This window comes from Aulostomus chinensis, chromosome 8, assembly GCF_037954235.1.
Source record: "Aulostomus chinensis isolate RoL2024-O1b breed Wild chromosome 8, RoL_Achi_v1.0, whole genome shotgun sequence".
NCBI classification, from domain to species: Eukaryota; Metazoa; Chordata; class Actinopteri; order Syngnathiformes; family Aulostomidae; genus Aulostomus; species Aulostomus chinensis.
The window spans coordinates 16099290-16117911 of NC_141327.1; the positions used below are offsets into that span (position 1 = coordinate 16099290).

At 40.8% G+C, this 18622-nt stretch overlaps 1 protein-coding gene and 1 long non-coding RNA gene across 2 annotated transcripts; one reads left to right on the forward strand and one right to left on the reverse strand.

Moving 5' to 3' along the window:
- Positions 1–458: 458 nt before the first annotated feature.
- LOC147257369 (butyrophilin subfamily 2 member A2) lies at positions 459–18027 on the reverse strand. The gene is made up of 7 exons (XM_086211264.1): positions 17871–18027; positions 7810–7883; positions 7397–7732; positions 6408–6686; positions 4625–4747; positions 3739–3771; positions 459–3639 (listed from the first exon to the last, which is right to left on the reverse strand). Exons 2-7 carry the CDS (start codon positions 7877–7879, stop codon positions 3599–3601), a joined length of 882 nt encoding a protein of 293 aa, XP_086067390.1. The 5' UTR covers positions 7880–7883; positions 17871–18027; the 3' UTR covers positions 459–3598.
- Positions 10024–14322, forward strand: LOC147257370 (uncharacterized). Its single transcript, XR_015117475.1, has 3 exons — positions 10024–10263; positions 12415–12651; positions 13679–14322. It is a non-coding gene; the product is annotated as an uncharacterized LOC147257370 (long non-coding RNA).
- Positions 18028–18622: the final 595 nt, after the last annotated feature.

Sequence of the window (18622 nt, forward strand, 5' to 3'; positions counted from 1 at the left end):
GGGCAAAATTCAACACTCAGATATGAAAGTGTTAAACTTCTGCAGTGTCCAGTAATGTAAGACAAATATTTTAAATATTCTTATTCAGATGTGTGATGGGCTGATGAGAATCAGAGAGGATGAAAGAGACTGAAGAGACTCCATTTTCATCATGTCCTGACATAAATACTCCATCCATCCATTTTCTATATTGCTTATCCATTAAGGGGTTCACCCTGGACTGGTCCCCAGTCTGTTGCAGTGCCACCAGAAGCAGGGGTTCAGTATCTTGCTCAAGGACACCTCGACATGGTCAAAGGTGGAAGTGAGGATCGAACCAGTGACCCTTCGGTTGCTAGACGGCCACTCAAGTGTAAATCAAGATTCAATTAATGAGAATTCTTGACAAAACCAGAGCATGAGCCCGCGGCCACGTTCTTTACATGGTTTTATTTCGGCTTACGCACAAACACGAGTGATCATCTTCATTGACAGTTTATTTTCATCACAATAGCACGGCCAATTCAAATAGAATCAATCATCATCTGCATTTTGGGAAAAAAAAACCCACACAATTACATGAAATTATATACAAAAAAAATTACAAAATCATTTGTGATGGGCAAAATTAAAAATAAAAGGCCAAAAATAAAGCTGTATCCGCTTATCTTAAAACTCAGTGATCAACACAACGTGACTGTGTAGTGAATTAATCAGACGCCACTGACAGCAGGTTTAATGACCCGTCATAATCTGATGTGTGTACACCTGAGCTGATCCAAAGCAATTCAATCAACCGTAAGTGCGTTATTTCAGTGTTAGAAACTAATTTTATCGAAATTCCATGATGAAATAATAAAAAAAAAAGATTCAAATCATTTACAGCTCAAATGGAGCAATAATCCAACCTAGTCTCATCTTGATTGTGATCATTTACAATTCAAAATGTCACTGTCAGTAGAATTCAATGATTATATGACAGCTCTTCCAAGAAATACAGTAAATCTGAGAAAAGCAACTGACTTTCAAAGAAGGATAATGTATAGAACATGTGAGGGTGGGTCATGTCTCACATGTAGACATGTATCATGTTTTTAGTGCGTGGAGAGATCTGACATTGACACAGGGAAGACATGCAAATTTCACACAGGAAGCCCCCCAATACGCCAGCAGATTCAAACCAAGAATCTTCCTACTGTGAGTTGGGAGTGCTTACCACTGCACCACCTATAATTCAAACTGAATGGTTATATCTGATCACAATTGTGCAGAAGGGTGTGACTAAAGTCATGTTTGTAGAGATGGCATTTACGCAACAATCTAATATAAAACAAGGATTTGATCTGATTTATTGACGTAATTTTCCTTGAACTGTTATTCTGACTGGAAAGAGGAAATTAAAACATTTAACCTGCCAGCTGCTTCAGGTTGTGAAAGAGGAAACCAGGAAGGAAACCAGAGAAACTGTTTAAGGGAACAAGAAGTTTTGTTTGACAGTTAATTAAATTAGTCTGGTAACACAAGAGGTTTGTTCGGGACATGTTTCACTCAGGTCTGGCTTAACATGCTGAAGATTTAAAGAGAAGACCTGCGTGGTGGTGCAGAAAATACTGTTGCCAGGTCAGGAAAAAAATACCGACTGATCTCTTAACCCCACACTACATGGCTACACAGGAAAACTGACAATTGTGGTTCAAGTCCTACCTCACAGGTTGATCTTCAGAGTGTCATGGCAGGGAAATGCATAAGAATCACATGGACTATCAACACAGGGGTACCCCAAAAAAGATTGGCACCTCTTCTGCAACGAGATGGCAACACCTGTGGTCAATCAAACCGAAGCATTTTGTCATTCTTACTGAGACTTCCCTCCATTCTTAATTCTTGCTTGTGTTTTATGTTGCTTTGGACAAAAGCGTCGACCAAATGAAATTGTAGAATTGTGATATTTTGTTAAGAGAGGCACACAATGGACAGGTATTACTGTTCATTCAATGAAAGAGTCCAGGTTCTGGGGCAGGTTGGAATGATGGTTGGGTCCATTAAAACCTGGACCTGGAACACGGCTGCGTTTCTGTTAAATTATGTTAATGTCAATGTTGGATTAAAGTGTCCACCACAAAAAGATCCTGACTGACATCCTGTATTGTTACTTTCACGTGTCGTAGATTAATGAGCGAGTTCATCAACCTCTGTTACCAGACGGCTAGAATTAAACGTCATGGCCGAACAATACGAGCACTACACTCTCTATTGTCAGACGGAGAGTTGAGCAAAAACAAAAATCTGACCTGGTGTCTGGTGCGTTGTAGTTCAGGCAACACTTTTGTATTCCAGTGCCAGCAGTTACCTAACAAAAGCCTCACTGATCAAAAGACGAAAGAAAAAAAAGGAAGGCAGGCTGATGTTGGTTTGAGATTTGCGCGTGTAAAGTATCTCGCAATCGCTATGAGAGACATAAGAAGATAAAGTGAAACGTGGAAGGATGGATGCCTTCTTCTGTGGTTATCAGAGAGGATTTGAAATTTGTTTGGGTTAACATTTTCTTAGTTGGGAACAATAACACCTGGGTGAAAGTAAAACTATGAATTGTAAAGAGGAAGCAAATACACAAATTTATATGCAAAATTTTTCATAGTGTGTTTCATTAAGCACCAGGACATTGATGAGTTGCAACCAGACGAAGAGACGAATGGCAACAAGTTGTTAGATGAGTGCGGTCTCGATGATGGTCATCATCGGAGCGAAAGCCAATCCCGCTTAGCAGCAGGTAACGACTGCTTACGTGAGGACGAACAGGTTAGACGTGAATGACAACCAGTGAGTGTGTTCTTGCAGTGCTTCAGCCTTACAGCCGTCAGTTTTTTTTTCCTTCCAGAAAACTGGTGAAACCACCTGCACTTCGCCAGATCTCGGTCCAGCCAAGTTACCAGACATAGCTGACACTCGTCTAGCCTTCGTGGATCGTCGGAGAGGGTGGAGATTAGCTCGCTTTCATTTTTCTCATCTTTAAGAACAGTGTTAGCAATTATCATCATTGCTTCTTTGACAACTTCTGCCTTCTTCTTCTTGATAAGAAAATGTGTAGCTCTAAGAGAGGCTTCGGTTGCTTTTTGCGACTTTTTCGCTTTTTTTTTGGTGACCCCTGATCTAAACCAATATACTTGTGACACTCGGCTCTCATCACGTGGAATTGTGCCCAGTCGCCAGAAGAGCTGACAAGAGAATTGGTTTTCCCCCAAAACAGAAAAGGAAGTGAGAAGCTACAGTGGCTGCGTGGGTGTAAAGTCATATCCATTTCAGCATCTTAAACGTTTCCTCCAGGCCTCGGTAGAGCCAGAGATGCCCCATGGTGGTTCAATAGATGATACAGAGCTGTCTGTTATTGCTTAGTCTTTTGTTTTCGGACGTAGACAATTTTTCAAGAGTTCACAGTTCATCTGAATAGTCACAGTGATACAAGGCACATAAGTGCTGTTATAAAAGAACCACAACAAATTTCACTGACAAGGAAATGTTCCTGACTGACTTCCTGTCACATGATTATGACAGGTAGAGTCTCCTGCGCTTGGAATGGCTTGTGGATGAAACCTATCTTTTCAGGTGTTGACTCAAAGGATTATGGTTCAGGTACCATGTCGTCCTCTGGTTCCTCTGCATCTTTATAGTCACATGGAAAATATTTATAATTAAAACCTGAATACAATTTTTTTTTAAATCTGCAGAAAAGCTTTACAGTTTAGAAAAAAAGTCTTTTACCTGACACCCTTGCTTGGATGAACACGTGGCCACCTGAAACAAATATGAAAAAGTGGGTAAGTTTGGTTTTTGATTGGGATTCAAATACTGCAGTTACTGCTGTAACCAAACCTCGCCCAGGAAAAATGTGCCATGTAGTTCCCAGTATATGATTCAGAGCAAACCCGGCACCAAGCAATTGAGAAAAACTCCTTTCTGTAGTCAATCATTTTCCCCCCAGAGGAACTACTTTCTCTGAGCTCTATTTGAGATAGTATAAATCACATAAGACCACTAATGAATACGACAGCAGGTCAGCAGAAGGTCGACAGAAAAACTCGAAGAACATGGGGACTACTAGCTGCTGATGTTGAGTTAGAAAAGAGCAGAAACAGCTTCAAGAGTGTTTCCAGGATGGACGTACGCTAAAGGGGCCTCTGTGGAGACAATTACAGTGAATGCATCCGTGAAAACTCACCGTGGATGACAGGTGTCGACCTGTACTGCCTGATCTGTGAGGGATTTGATAAAGTGCGTTCTGGGAACTGTTTTGATTTTATCATTTTAATCAGCGGGCCAGTATGGAAAGTATGAAGTGGTGACACTCCTTAATCAACAGGAGTGGATTGTGCTGCAGGTTCTAATGTGTGTGTGCCAATTTCCTCAGTGTCACGTCATTATTATCCAAACCAACTTGCTGCAAACGCATTGAGTGCTGTGTCATCACAGGTACAAACTTCTAGTGCTTAGATGTTTTCTTTTGTAAGATTTTGGATCAGTTGTGTGTGTGTGTGTGTGTGTGTGTGTGTGTGTGTGTGTGTGTGTGTGTGTGTGTGTGTGTGTGTGTGTGTTGTAAAAGCACACTCATAATCAGTGTTTGTTCATGATTATGGGGGGGGGTACTCACATCGAGACCGCCTCTTGTAGATCAGCAAGATCAGCAGTCCTACGACCAGCGATCCAATGACCACCACAGCAGCGACTATCTTAGAGGCTAAATCCTTTTTGGTCTGTGTAACTGGTTCCACCCCTAAAGGAATCAAAATCAAAAGGATTTAATTTTCTACTCCAATATATGATGTCATGGGAAAAAAAATAGGAAACATGTTTACTGAGATGAGCGGGGAATTTAAATTCCCCTTGCAGCTGGAGGCATGTGTGCACTCCAAATAAACAAACAATTTCCCCTTGGAAATGAAGCAGATAGCAAAGGGGGCAGCACACGACCGCTGCACCGGTGCTCCGACCTGAAGACTGGAGGGTGACTTAACGACAAATCAGGTGAGGCTGTGAAGTGGTGAGTGAAAAATTTTGTTAAGTTCTTCAAAGAGAGAGGATGAATACAGTCTGTGCAGGCCCGGATAAGCATGCATATTTTCTTTTCTTTGTGAGAAGTTTTGATTTAAAGATTTCTGGTCAGATTAGACAAAAGTTGCATCTTGATGACTGCGGCATCAACATCCCCACTGGAATGTATCGTTCAGGAGCTTTGTTATTTTGTGGTTCACTGTTTACAAGACTTGTCCTGTGTGAATGAAATGCTACTCCAGACTTTCTCTTTCATTTTTGAATGAGTACAAACATCCACAGCATTAAAAAAACATCTAACAAAAGATGGTTTCTGGTTTAAGATCCTCTAAGGCAGTGGTTCTCAAACTGTGGGTAGGGGAGCGCAGAGGGGCTCAGGGTCCAAAAGAAAGTGACGTGTAAAACTTGGAAGGTAATCCGTCAACTGGCAGGTAAAGGTTCAACCAAAATGATGATGTTATCAGTATCTGATCTCATCTCGATGACACTGCATTGCGTCTCCCTCTCCCAACTTAACCTGCGATGTCACACATCTACACCTGAGAGATGCGAGCTATTTCCACTTCAGATCGAGATCCGTGGTGTTTACACGACACTGCCAAGCACCGCAACTGCAAACAAGCAACTTCATAGTGCAAACTCGTAAATCTACTCTAAAGATTGTTTAAATGATCACGGTTGATATTTTTTCTTATTTTCTGTGTTGAAATCAAAAATTGAAGATTGAGAATTAACTTGGGGCGTTAACCTAAAAACAAAAAGCTGCTTTGACTGTGGAATAGTGATGTAAGTTATTGCAACTAGACACAGAAAAGAGTTGTGTTTGTACTGGTTGATTAACTTTGTTAATCATCCATCCATCCATTTTCTATCCCTTATCCTGTTAAGGGTCGCGGGAGGTCGGGAGCCGATCCCAGCAACCTTTGGGTGAGAGGCGCGGTTCACCCTGGACCCGTCGTCTTTGTTAATCATCTTCGTCAAAAGATCAAAATGAATTCAAATAATCTACAGATCAGAGAATACTGCTACTTTATCCATGAATGATGTCACAGTGGCCTCGTGTCATTAGCCAGGCACTAGTTTAGATCATATTCCCCCTCAATAATAACATTTAGTTGTATCTCTGCATTTTATGAATGAATATTAAATGCTTTTATGATCAATGTAAACGATTTAATGGCATAAAGACTGACAACTACTGCTCTAAACTGATCGACAGACTTGGGCGATGATATTTCACTGTCTATTTTTGCAGTGTGGCATAAATAAAATTATGGAAATAGTAGCATAAAACACATTGGGACACTTAACAGTTAACATCTGAATCTGATTCACAAATCAAGGTTTCAGTGTAAAGTCATCGGGTGTTCGGCAGCATTTACCTCCAGGAACTTCTACTCGCGTCACAACTTTGTCATTGCTGCCGCTGGACACTGAGCAGGAATACTCGGACACGTCGGATCCTCGCACTTTCAGCTCGCTAGACAGGTTAAACAGATCGTTTCCTGTCCGCGCCACCTTCATTTGGGAGCTCTGCACCGTGTCTTTGTAAAACCAGTGGAGCTGACCCTCTGGGTAGCCACCGTCTGAGTAACAGGACAAGTTGACGTTCCCATCAAACTTCTTGGGGCTGATGTGTATAATAGGTTTGTTGTATTTGGCTGCGAAGACAGAATAGAGAGAAAAACTGATGATAGAAGTGAACTAACACATAAAGTGGGCTGGCAATGTTATTGAGTATTTTGGATAAACAAAAAAGCGCAGGGGAGAGAAAGGTACAGAGAAAATGATCACATTGGAGTTGAATCCCTCGCCAAAATAAACATTTGATTGTCAGAAAACTGTTTCTGGTCCATCTAGTTTTACCAGTTGAAACTTTTCCAAGTCAAACCAGATTTTTTTTTTTTCCACTCGTACTCAAGATACACCAAATGTATGTCATGCTCACAGTCCAGCCTTTCCAATCCTTGCTCAGGTTTTTTGTCTGTTAAAAGGATTACACACACACACACACACACACACACACACACACACACACACACACACACACACACACACACACACACACACACACACAAAAACCCGAAACTGACAACTACAATTTGTAGGTGCCTGGACTCCATCTCTACATTCTCAACCAGGATTTTTAGATAGTACAGATACACACTATTTTGTGAGTTAGAAGAATAATCAAGACACTGACCTTTGCAACGGTGTCATAAAAAAAGTGAAAGTGAAACCTGGCAGTTATAAAGGCCGGAAAGTCCCCTTAAGAAGAACATTCTTTCAATCAAAACAGAAAGAACTTTGAGGCTTTATGGAGATTTTATTTTGACTCCACGTGATGACCCGCACCAAAAGAAGTTCTCACCTGTGACGGCGAGGTTTCCTGAGCTGCTGCTCTCGCCGCTAGTTGTGATGACGAAGCAAGAGTAATTTCCACCGTCGGCCACTGCGGTGTTGGTGATGAGCAGGGATACGTTCATGTTCGTCTGATTCCACCGTGGCTCAGCAAACGAGTGCCTTGGCTCATGATCAGTAAATTTCCCATCTTGAAACAGCAGTAATTTCGCGCTACCCTTCTTCCAAACAGCAATCCGGATTACTGGAGCTTGTACCTCTTCTGATGTTTTGATGACACATTCCACCATGGACTGTTGACCATGCCGCCCCTGGTTATCTGTCTTGCACTTCAATTCTATAAAAGCTGTCGAATGAATTACATTAATTAAAGAGATCCGAGATGATCAGCTGGTAACACGATCAGATTGCAGTACTACTTACCTGCTTCCTGTGCACTGACAAAGACACCAGTTACAAGCCAGAAGAGGATAAAATTGGGGTCCATGATCATTTCCCTGAAATGACAGCATAAACAATTCTTTACGTGTGGACGATTCAGAATGTCACAAACACAAATAAAGGGATCTTTTTCTCTGCCTGAACATGTGAGTAAACGTAGCAGTTAAACGGGTGGCCAGAGCCATGGTCCATTACTCCTCTTCTCCGGAGCCTTCGGGCTCCCCTCATCCCAGATCCTGGGTGGTGCTGGAGGAGGCTGCAGACCTGAAGAGGCTCAAGCTGCCACCCGTAGTTCCACCTGCTCACGTCCCCATCTGTCCATCAGTCTCTTCCTTTTCTCTCTCTCTTTATCTCTGTCCCACTCTTTCCTTCTGCATAAATGTCTTCCTCCATTATCTGTCTTTGTCTCTGCCCCGCTCTCCTGCTCTCTTTCCCCCCAACCGGTCAAAGCAGAAGGCCGTCCCCATTGAGCCTGGGTCTGCTCGACGTTCCTGCCTGTTAAAAGGAAGGTTTTCGTTGCCACTGTTGCAGGATGTGCTGCTGATGGAGAATTGTTGGGTGTAAATTCATTGAAGGAGCGTGGTTCTAGACCTGCTCTACTTGGAAAGTGTCATGAGAGAACTTTTGTTGTGATTTGGCGCTATACAAATAAAACTGACTTGACTTGACTTGACATCACGGGTCTTACCTGTGTGATTGGGTGTACGAATATAAACAGTTTGGACTTCATAGCAAAACCTGCTTAATCGAAGCAGCCAACCTGATAAATGTGTGCAACTTGTCTTGCAGCAGTGCATGACAATGACCTCAAGTTTGTTGAAAGTCTGAGTAACAGAGAGGTCTAATAATCCGTGTCTGTCTAACAGACCGTGAGCTTTGTGACGGACATCAACCATGAGTAGAGGGAGGGGAGAGAACGCGCCGAGAACTGAACTTTTTTTTGTTGTTGTTGTTGTTGCTGGGTGTGTGGGTGGGGGTCAAGATGGTGGATGGCAACATTTTGGGGTTTTGTGTCTCATAAAAGCGATCTATCTTAATACCACAGAATTAACTAATTTCTGTAGTAAATTAGTGAGATGAAAACTACATGAATCACAAGCTGCTTTGGGGAATTGTTCAAATTTAAGACCTGACAGTGCATCAGGCCTCCAAAGGAGCTCCATTCTGCATGAATAGCTGCAGCGTGAAGAACCGCATCAAAAGGATGACGGTCAACATATTGATCCAGTCAGCTTTTCGGTTTTTATATCAAAACAACGTAGGATCTCATGGGTCTCAGGGAGATTCCCCCCCAGAGGGAGCTAAGCAACATTTCCGGGCGTGTCACATAAGAGGCGGGCCGCCTACAATGAAACCGCTTTCGTAATAAAATAAAATACAGACCACGAGAGCACACCTGCTTTTGCCACGGTTGTCAAATATCATTGTTTATCGCACGACCACATGCTGAAATCCTGACGAGATCCTCCATGATCAATCCATGCGAGACAGAAGCGCCTGAGCTCGTATTTAGAACATTACAAGCAGAGCAAAGACTTCATTCCTCTCCTGCCACTCTGAATTAGGGTATAATTCAGATGACAAATATCAACAGCCTGTTGGATAACTTTTTGTTTACACATCTTAAAAACAGATGGGTTCTGGGAAACATGTTGATAAAATTTTCCAGAAAAACCAGTCAACCACTTTGCAAAGAGTCTAATAACAAGAAAGCATTAGTGTATCGTTAAATTCCAATGAATTAAATCTGCAGCCCTGATATCAGTACATGTTGCATCTTTGTCCAGAGAATGAGGAGGCCATTTTAACAATAAAAGAAACCCAGGGAAAAGGGAAGTGAGCAAAAATTGAAAAAAGTGAATCAGCAATTTAGCCGGTTTTATGAATATCTAATTCACAGAACAACCTTGAAAACAACAAAGGATTGCTGATGCTGACTTGAAAGAAAACGACCAGGTAACGCTGCCACATTGAGAAAATGTTCTGATCAACACACACTACAGTTACATTCGTTGATTGTTAATGTGATTTTAGACCACAATGTTGCACAACACCTACAATGCTACAAATAAATAAATAATACAAAAAGGACGCATTTATCCATTTTGGCACATAAAAAGGAAAACAGTCTTGAGATTTCTTCTGCAAACATGTTCGCTGTTTCTTTATTTTTCTTTCTCTGTAGACTCCGATCAACAAATGCACCTCAGAAACCTGTTTTGCAAGTTCCTCCGTGTATTTTGTACTTTACCCTGTGTTTAACATCCGTATTAAAATAGAAAGAACAAGTCAGCCTTTATTTTCATATCGCTGGAATTGATTTGGAGCCAAATGTACTTAAAACTATAAACTTTGACTCTTACTTTACGGAACAGGACGAGGTGAAAACCCAGCGTCTGGCCTGAGGGATGATCAGAGAGCCGAAATGCTGCAAGGGTAATTTCCAAGTTGTTTTCGTAGTGTGTTTTCCTTGATATCCTATGTGTGTGTTGTCTGTAGTGTAGTGTCAGTTTTATTCGTCTCTGAAGCGTACTGATGCAGTAAAACACATTACGTGCTTCAGCTAGAGATGTTTGAAATTAAGTGCTAAGAGCGGAACTTTGATTTGTATTTTTAAGTCGAGTTTTAAGAATGTTTGAGTAGTGAGCCTTTAAATAAACCCATTCACCCTGGGTACTGCAGGAGCCTGAAAGATGACAAATATCAGTTAATCTCAATTTAACACATGACAACGTTAATTAAAAAAAAACATCTCTGGATGAGATGAGCGAGAGTAGAGCAGTATGGGGTCCGAGCTGGAGGCACCTTGTGATGCTCCTGAAAGCAGCGGAGCGCCTGAGTGTCTATGCAGTGTAGGGCGTTGAGCGGGGCGCACTGGTCAGAAGCAGCAAGCGGTGGCGCCGGATCACTTCAAACCAATCTCAGGACCAGACAACTAAGTGTAATGACTAAGACTCAACAAGGAACAAAGAAACAAGGTGGGGCCAGCAGACATTTGGTCAAAGGCTCAATGTTTGCGGTCCATAAAGCAACCTGACTAGTTTGCTCAGAGTTGAAAGAAAGGAAATATGAGTAGATTTACACACAGTATACACGCACTTAACAGTTTAAAAACACAATAAAGGCTTCTTTTTAAATCGTAAGCCATTTTCCAACTTTGCACCCCACAAGGACTGTTGACATGGCAACCAGATGTTTCGAAAGTGATTAAGCTTCTCGATTCAAATCCCTCACAACTGCTCTTGTGTCTTAGGACGCGTCTCCTTCAGCTACACAAAAATAAAAACCTTAAAGTGGAGTTACATGGTCAGTATGGTAACACAGAAGTGCAGGGACATGCCTGGGAATTCAAAAGTAACTTCAAAGGTCTTGACAATGATGCTGTGATCAAAACATCTGGTCGAGTATCAAGTTCACACATTCATGTCTGAAATGAGTGGTCTTAAAAAATAAGAATGATAAGGAAGACCACGATACCAGCATCTTTCGTGCACAAGATGGAAATCGTGCCCCTGCAGTCGAGATGGTAATCAACCACTTCCAGCAGGGATGATGAAGTCTTCTATCAATGCTGACATCTTTTCCTGACAGTTGCACTTAAAAAAAAAATCATTCATCTGCTCTGGTTGACAAAAACAAAAATGGTCCCATCCCTTGATTTCACAAGAGTACTTGACAATGCAGCAAGTTGGAATGTTAAATCAATTAGGTGTTGAAACACCAATAATACAATGAAAACTGTCAACATACCAACTCATGTAGTCAGAAACTACGTCCTCACTGAGCAGCTCCTTACGAAATGAAAATGTATTGCAACATACTAGAATTTTTATTGTAATATATAACATAATATCTCTCAATATTTGGTAAAATTGCCCTTATATTTTACAACATACAGAAATATATGGATGGACCATCTATTTCCATGCATTGATTCATCCATCCATCCATCCATCCATCCAGCCATCTATTTTATCGTCTATACTGCTTATCCATTAAGGGTCGTGGGGGGGGGGGGGGGGGGTGAGCCTATCCCAGCTGACATAGAGCGAGAGGCGGGGTTCACCCTGGACGGGTCGCCAGTCCGTCGCAGGATGTATTGATTCATATATTGTAAAATACACTGCAGTGCAAACAAAAACTGCATTACATTATTGCATGGCTCGCTGTGGTTCAAGCTACATGGAAGCTAATTTATGCTTCCATGATGTCCTCAGAGCCCCCTTTCCAACAGTTTTTTTACATATAATAATTAAGATATAAGTGCATACTGCTGTAAAGTAATTAATAAAATGAGCAGAGGTGCATTTTGTTGACACTGATATTTATTTTTTATTTTTTTACACGTAATGTATTCACAACCTAATTGGAGTCCTGTTGTGGTAAATGTTAGCGGTGCACTGTGAAGACCTTCGTTTCGGAGAAGTCCACACAGAGCTCAAGCTGAAAGCCAATATGAGGCCACTGATCCTCACTCAACCACCTCCTCAACTCTCCAACCCTAAGTGCATTTTTCTAATGATAAACTAAAAAACATACAGCATTTGGTACTCGCTGTGATTTTCTTTCTGTTTTTCTATTAATAAGGTGCAACTAGGGGACGATGACTCCACCGGAGTGTCTGCCCATTGTTGGGAGACCCACAGCGAAAGGGGTGGCCCCTACTCTCCTGCTAGGCCTGTTAAGCATTGATGTCCTACTGAAGTCCAACCTGACACGAGGGGTCAACAACATTGATCCATGTGCTGAGAGACGCCAGCCTCTGGACCCCAAGAAGCTTAGAACTTCACTCAGGAAGACTCCCCGTGTGTCAAGAGCTGACGGGTGGTTGTCAGTTTCTTTTTTGTGGATCAACATACTTGCATATCAGTTTTACAGGGTAGAGAGTAAGTTTTAGTTCTATTTGGGGTGTGACATATAAAACAGAACTATTTAGTACTGCGCCTCACTGCAACTTGGCTGCAGTGGTGATCTAATCCATAGGCAAATGCTATTTGGAAGTGGGGAAAAGGCCTGCTGCACCACAGGCATTTTCACATGTTCATGTCCACTCACATCCTGTGATAAGTGTCAATATTGAACATTTTTGGGGTCTAATCGCCCATTGGGTTACATTATTACATTCTGACCATGAATGGATTCCAATACTTTTTATTCCTTGCTTTCTTTCCTTATGTCTTTTCCTTTATGCTAACCTCTCCCCCCCCCCCCACCCCCAAGGAAGGAGGCAAGGATGAGATGTGAGGACAGAGGCAACACACACAATGTCCCCTTGAGAAGAATTATACAGTAATTTGTATTTTTATTAACTTCCCTCCACAAGACAGTGTTGAATATATAACCAACGTTTTAGGGCTGAAATGTATACTGCTGATAATGACACAGACGAACGAATAAACTGATGAACACTGTTTTTTTTTTTTAGATAAAGAGTGATTTCTCTATTTAGTTACTTCAAATATTTGATCAACATTAAAATGTATCCCTTGTAGAAGCTTTAAAATCACAGCACCCACACATTGCAATTCACTTTCACCCTGAGGTAGAGCGGCCGTCTAGCAACCGAAGGGTCGCTGGTTCGAGCCTCACTTCCATGACCATGTCCTAGTATCCTTGAGCAAGATACTGAGCCCCTAATTGCTCCTGATGGCCCTGCGATGGACTGGCCATCCGTTCAGGTTGAACCCGCCTCTTGCCCAATGTCAGCTGGGATAGGCTCCGCCCCCACCCCAGAACCCTTAACAGATATAGAAAATGGATGGATATTTGGATCCACTTCATGTTTTTTTTTTTTAGCACCCATGAGAGGCTAACGTTGTGTCTATCTTGCTTCTTTTATAATGTTTTCCAGATGCAGTTGTTCAGCAACCCCTGGAGCGAAGATTCCAGACATACTCACAGCCATAAACAAAAGGATCTGGGAGTTAAGACACCAGAAGAAGAGAAAGTCAAAGGACAGACTGGCTAAGGCTGGCCAATCAGAGCGAGCCTTGACAAGTGATCATGTGGGATCCATGCAGCGCTGTGGGACTGTTATCCTGTTTTTTTTTTACAAGGATTTTTTTTTTCTTGCACTGAACTCAAAGATTGTTCTGTTTCTATCACACTGATGTGGCTTTTGTTTCACTGTAGGACAGTTATTAATTTATTATATTTTTTTGTCAATTTATACGTTTGTTGCCATGTCTTGGATTGCATAAAAAAAATCGAATATGTTAAGAAAATAATTGGTTTCATATAGACCTCATTTGATTATTCAGCTATTCTGGCACATCCCTAACACCACTGTACTCACAAATAAGGACATATTAACAAGTACAATATAATACATTATATCTTATGTTTACCATGCATCTTCCCATGTATAATTTTGTGTATACCACATATAATATGATAAGTAATTGGATATATGGTTTTATATCAATCAATATTTCTCCATTCATCAATTATATTATCGAATATATAAACTATATTGTATCACAGAATGTTATCATATATTCAGGATTTCTAATATAAGATTTCATATAAAATCCCATATATAATATGTCATATATTTCAATATATGATCATATATTACACAGTTTATTTTCTAAAAACATTTATTTATTCAATATATGAACATGGCAATAATTGCGGTATTCGTCGATATATTGCAACATGTTACTTCAACAATGTACAGACAAAATAGATATTAAATGGTCCAATCATCCATCTATGCTGCTTATCCGTTAAGGGCCGCTGGGTGGGGGGCTGGAGCCTATCCCAGCTGACACTGGGCGAGAGACAAATCATTTTTGAATCATAATTATAATTATTATAGTTATAATTATCAGTACATATTATAAACTACACAATGTTGCTATTATATTACTAATATCATCACTATATTTAGCATTGCATGAATGTGATTATTACCACTTACACTCCTATACAACACACATACACACACACACACACACACACACACACACACACACACACACAGGATCACACAACACACACACACAACACTTGTGTGTTTTGAACTGTCCACTGTGTGTTTTGTGTGTTATCACTGTTTGCTTTGCCTTCTTGCACATTAAATTTTTAAAAAATCCCCTCGTTCTGTGAAACAAGGAAGAGGAGGAAGAATGCCTGTTGTTTCAACTGCTTCCCCTGAGCTGACATAAAAAGCGCTTATATCCTTTTCATGTCTGGAGCTAATGACTCTGACCTCCCCCTCACCAAAAGTGAAAGTGTTTGGGTCAAGCAGCATTCAACCTCAGTGACAGATGAAGGCTGTTGGGCTTCAAGTGCAGTCAAAACAAAACAAAACTCCCTTTTTGTGATCAGAAATTCTTTTTTTGTTTTAACTTTTTTGGGAGAACTTTCTTGTTGTGAGAGGACAGTGCTGACCACTGCACCACCGTGCCGCCCTGTCAATGTATCATTGAACTATATTATCATTATGTGTATTTTACCATATATTTTACAATTATTTTACAACATATTCGTACATATATAATATATCATTCGTTCATAGTTTGAGAAATATAGTTTCATTGCTTAAGGGGCATGTTTGTGCCCCACTGTCATCTTCAGCAGATCTTTCCTTGACAAACGCAAACACAAGTGAAAAGGAAGGGTGTAGAAACACTGACTCATTGAACAGAAGGATGCCAGATGTTGCAACGCCTGTGAAATGAGTCCTGATTGACTCACTGATCACTAAATAAATGTTTACCAAAAGTGTTGTCAGAAGGTTTTAAGAGCCTATCAAAGAATCACCTATGAAGAGAGGAGCCCATGCTACCCCTGAATCACACGGCCCTGTTATTTCTAGCTGCATGAGACCTTTTCATTTTCCTCCCAGAAAACTGATCAAGAAGGGAAAAAAGTGCCTTGTCCATCCATCCATCCATTTTCTATACTCCGTGAAGGGTTGAAGAATCTGGTGAGAAACAGAAGTTCTTTTGTCGTCAAGGCTCCTTTGTCAAGACTGCCGCTGTGTGTGGAGATGATACTTAGTGACAAAATCTGCTGTGCGGTTGACTCATTCCTCCCTCCATAGAACGAACGTGAATCCTGTTCACACACCAACATGTCTGAACACTGAACATAGTTTTAACCTTCCCTAATGTTGTCGAATAAGTAGATAACACAGTGCTAATGGCCTCTGGTGTTTGTCTAAAACCTGTGTGAATAGAGACGTGTGAATGATTACTTAATGACAACAACTGAGCAGAGACTGAGACTGCACAGTGTACATCCTGCACGCTTTGAATTTGACCCAAACTTCCTTAAAATACCAGCCTATTTGAAGTATCCCTACCAAGGAGAATAAACTCTGTACGACTGGCAGTGTTTCTTAAGTATCTCCAACATGCATGTTGCTATTATTGGCAAACATACAGTCCAGCAACATGGAGACATGTTCCTCTGCTATAGCGTAAATTATGTTTTCAAAGAGCAATTCACCTCTCACGTGCTCCCCCGCAACCCATGTCTGCACTGACCTGAATGAATTTTAAAACGGTAAGAATAGTTTTTAAAAAAAGTTAAAATAATTTTGTTACTCAAAATAATACGCCTTAATCCCTGCAGGAGAACAGATAGGAATGTAGCATATGGCTACAGGGCAGAGCCAGCCCTATCCAATGTGGCGCCCTAGGCAAGTTTCTATATGGCACCCGCCTCCATCGGCGATTTCAAGACACTTACAAAAGAAATCAAATAGCCTTGGTTTTACCATTGTCTTTAATTTATGACACGTAACCCAATTTACATGCTTAACAAATTACAAATAAATACAAAAAATCTGAAATACAATATAAATAGCCTTACCACAGAATAGAAACCCTGTAAATAAGTGATTAATAATAATAATAATAATAATAATAAACTAGAAATACAACAATCAACATCAAATGTCAAATTTAAATAGCCACACAATTTGCGCTCAATAACTGTATACAGAAGCTACATTAACACGAAGCAATAAATATGTACAAAAATGAAATAATATGACATACAAGAGCTTTAGAAAACACCTTTGTACAAGAAGACATCGAGCGACTGCTTGAGGCTGCCGAATGCCTGCGCTCCTCTGAGGTGGAAGGGACAGAAGGAGTGAGGCAGAATAACGTCTGAAAGAGATACAACTTTATTGTCATTTCAGTGACATGTTGATCAGCAAATGCAAAGAACCAGTAAACTGCGGTTTAATGTGGCATGTGGGTATGTTAAGTTATGGAGTCATAATCATAATGATAATAATGATAACAACACGTACTTTAACACTGATGTAAAGTTTAAAACAATTAACGTGACACTTTGAACTGTAGCACAGCAAACAACGAGGGTTAAAAATCTGATATATTAAGGGGTGAAAAAGAAAAGCATTTTGATTGACTATCAAAAGCAGGAAACATGCTAGCTAGTCAGACGTAAATACAACGCATCACAAAAGCGTAGGTGAAGCCAATGTAGTCACCTACGAAACTCTACAAATGACCCATAACAGTTAAGACGCCTCCAGGCCGCCCTGCTACAGAAATGTAAAACTGGGTATTTACTGATTAGCACACCATGTGGAGGCTAATCTCTAAGAGACAAGTTATCAACTTAGCAGTCACGATGCTGAATTACTGATGCAGTACCACTGATGCTTCCTTTCATTACTTTACCTCTTTCTTTCTCACGTTTTTCCTCCTCTTCTTTTTTTTTTTGTTGTCCTTCCCTTTGGACAACTCAAGATGTTTGACATGTCTACAAAGTTCTCTTGGGGCACGTCATCAAACACACGGTTCACCTGGTCCTGGTCTACCCTACTGCTACCAGCGGCAACACTAATGACGGTCAAGCATGCAGGCTTGTCGCTCGAAGAAGACGGTGCTGGTTTCACTTCAGTGATTGCAGGTCTTGCATCAACAGGGACAACATTATGTTACACATGACAACCACTCCACTGTTTTCAGCTTGATTTGCACGAGATATTCCATGTCACATCTGGCGGTAGTGAGCCAGAGATCGAAGCAAACTGATGAAGGTGCGTGTTTACTCACGTCCAGTATCGTCGGCTAGCCCACCTCGGTGGTGGCGATCCCGGTGTTGGTGGCTGGTTGGCTTTTTACAAGTCCGCTAACTGTCACGAAATAACCCTGACCCTCGACACAGTCAACATGGTCTGCCCAGACACAGACAGCCCGGTTAAACTGCTGATACCGCAGCTCCGATCCGCCTCCTGAACTACTTTCACTTTCGATATAAACGAAGATCATCGTGGTTTAGACTCGATGTGTGTCCGCAGTGTCAGATTTTTTTTGTGTAATTTGCAAAATGTCATTTTATTTTATTTTCCTGGATTCTTGGGATTTTCAAATACACTGATCAGCACAGTGATTAATCAATCAACAATAATATTTCTCATGAAGGGACATTCAGGGCATAATAGCAGGCTTTTAGATTTATTTTATTTTTTTGACCTCAGTGTATATCCACTGTTTCTGGTGTGCATACCTCTTTATTTCCGTGGTCACTGGATTTGATTTACTATGGAAATGTACTGAAGCTCATTAGTAACCTGGAGGAATGAACTACATACTCTTAGTGTTTTGTAATATTCAGGTGGGGAGAATATTTCCATGACTTGGAAAAAAAAAAAGAAAAAAAAGAAAAGGTTTTGGTTTTCTGTCTTTTTCAATTTAAAGTTCCCAGGCCTGGGAATTGCCATTTTCAAATTCCATGATTTTTTTTTTCTTCCATGTTTCTCATTAGCTTTTGAACTGTGTTGGTGTGAGAAAGATATCCCTATGAA

Coding starts and splice junctions, on each gene's coding strand:
- LOC147257369 (XM_086211264.1), bottom strand. CDS start 7,879: ATGATCATGGACCCCAATTTTATCCTCTTCTGGCTTGTAACTGGTGTC. Junction 3,772..4,624: donor CTACAAGAGGCGGTCTCGAT/GTGAGTACCCCC, acceptor TATTTGTTTCAG/GTGGCCACGTGTTCATCCAA. Junction 3,640..3,738: donor CATCCAAGCAAGGGTGTCAG/GTAAAAGACTTT, acceptor GTGACTATAAAG/ATGCAGAGGAACCAGAGGAC.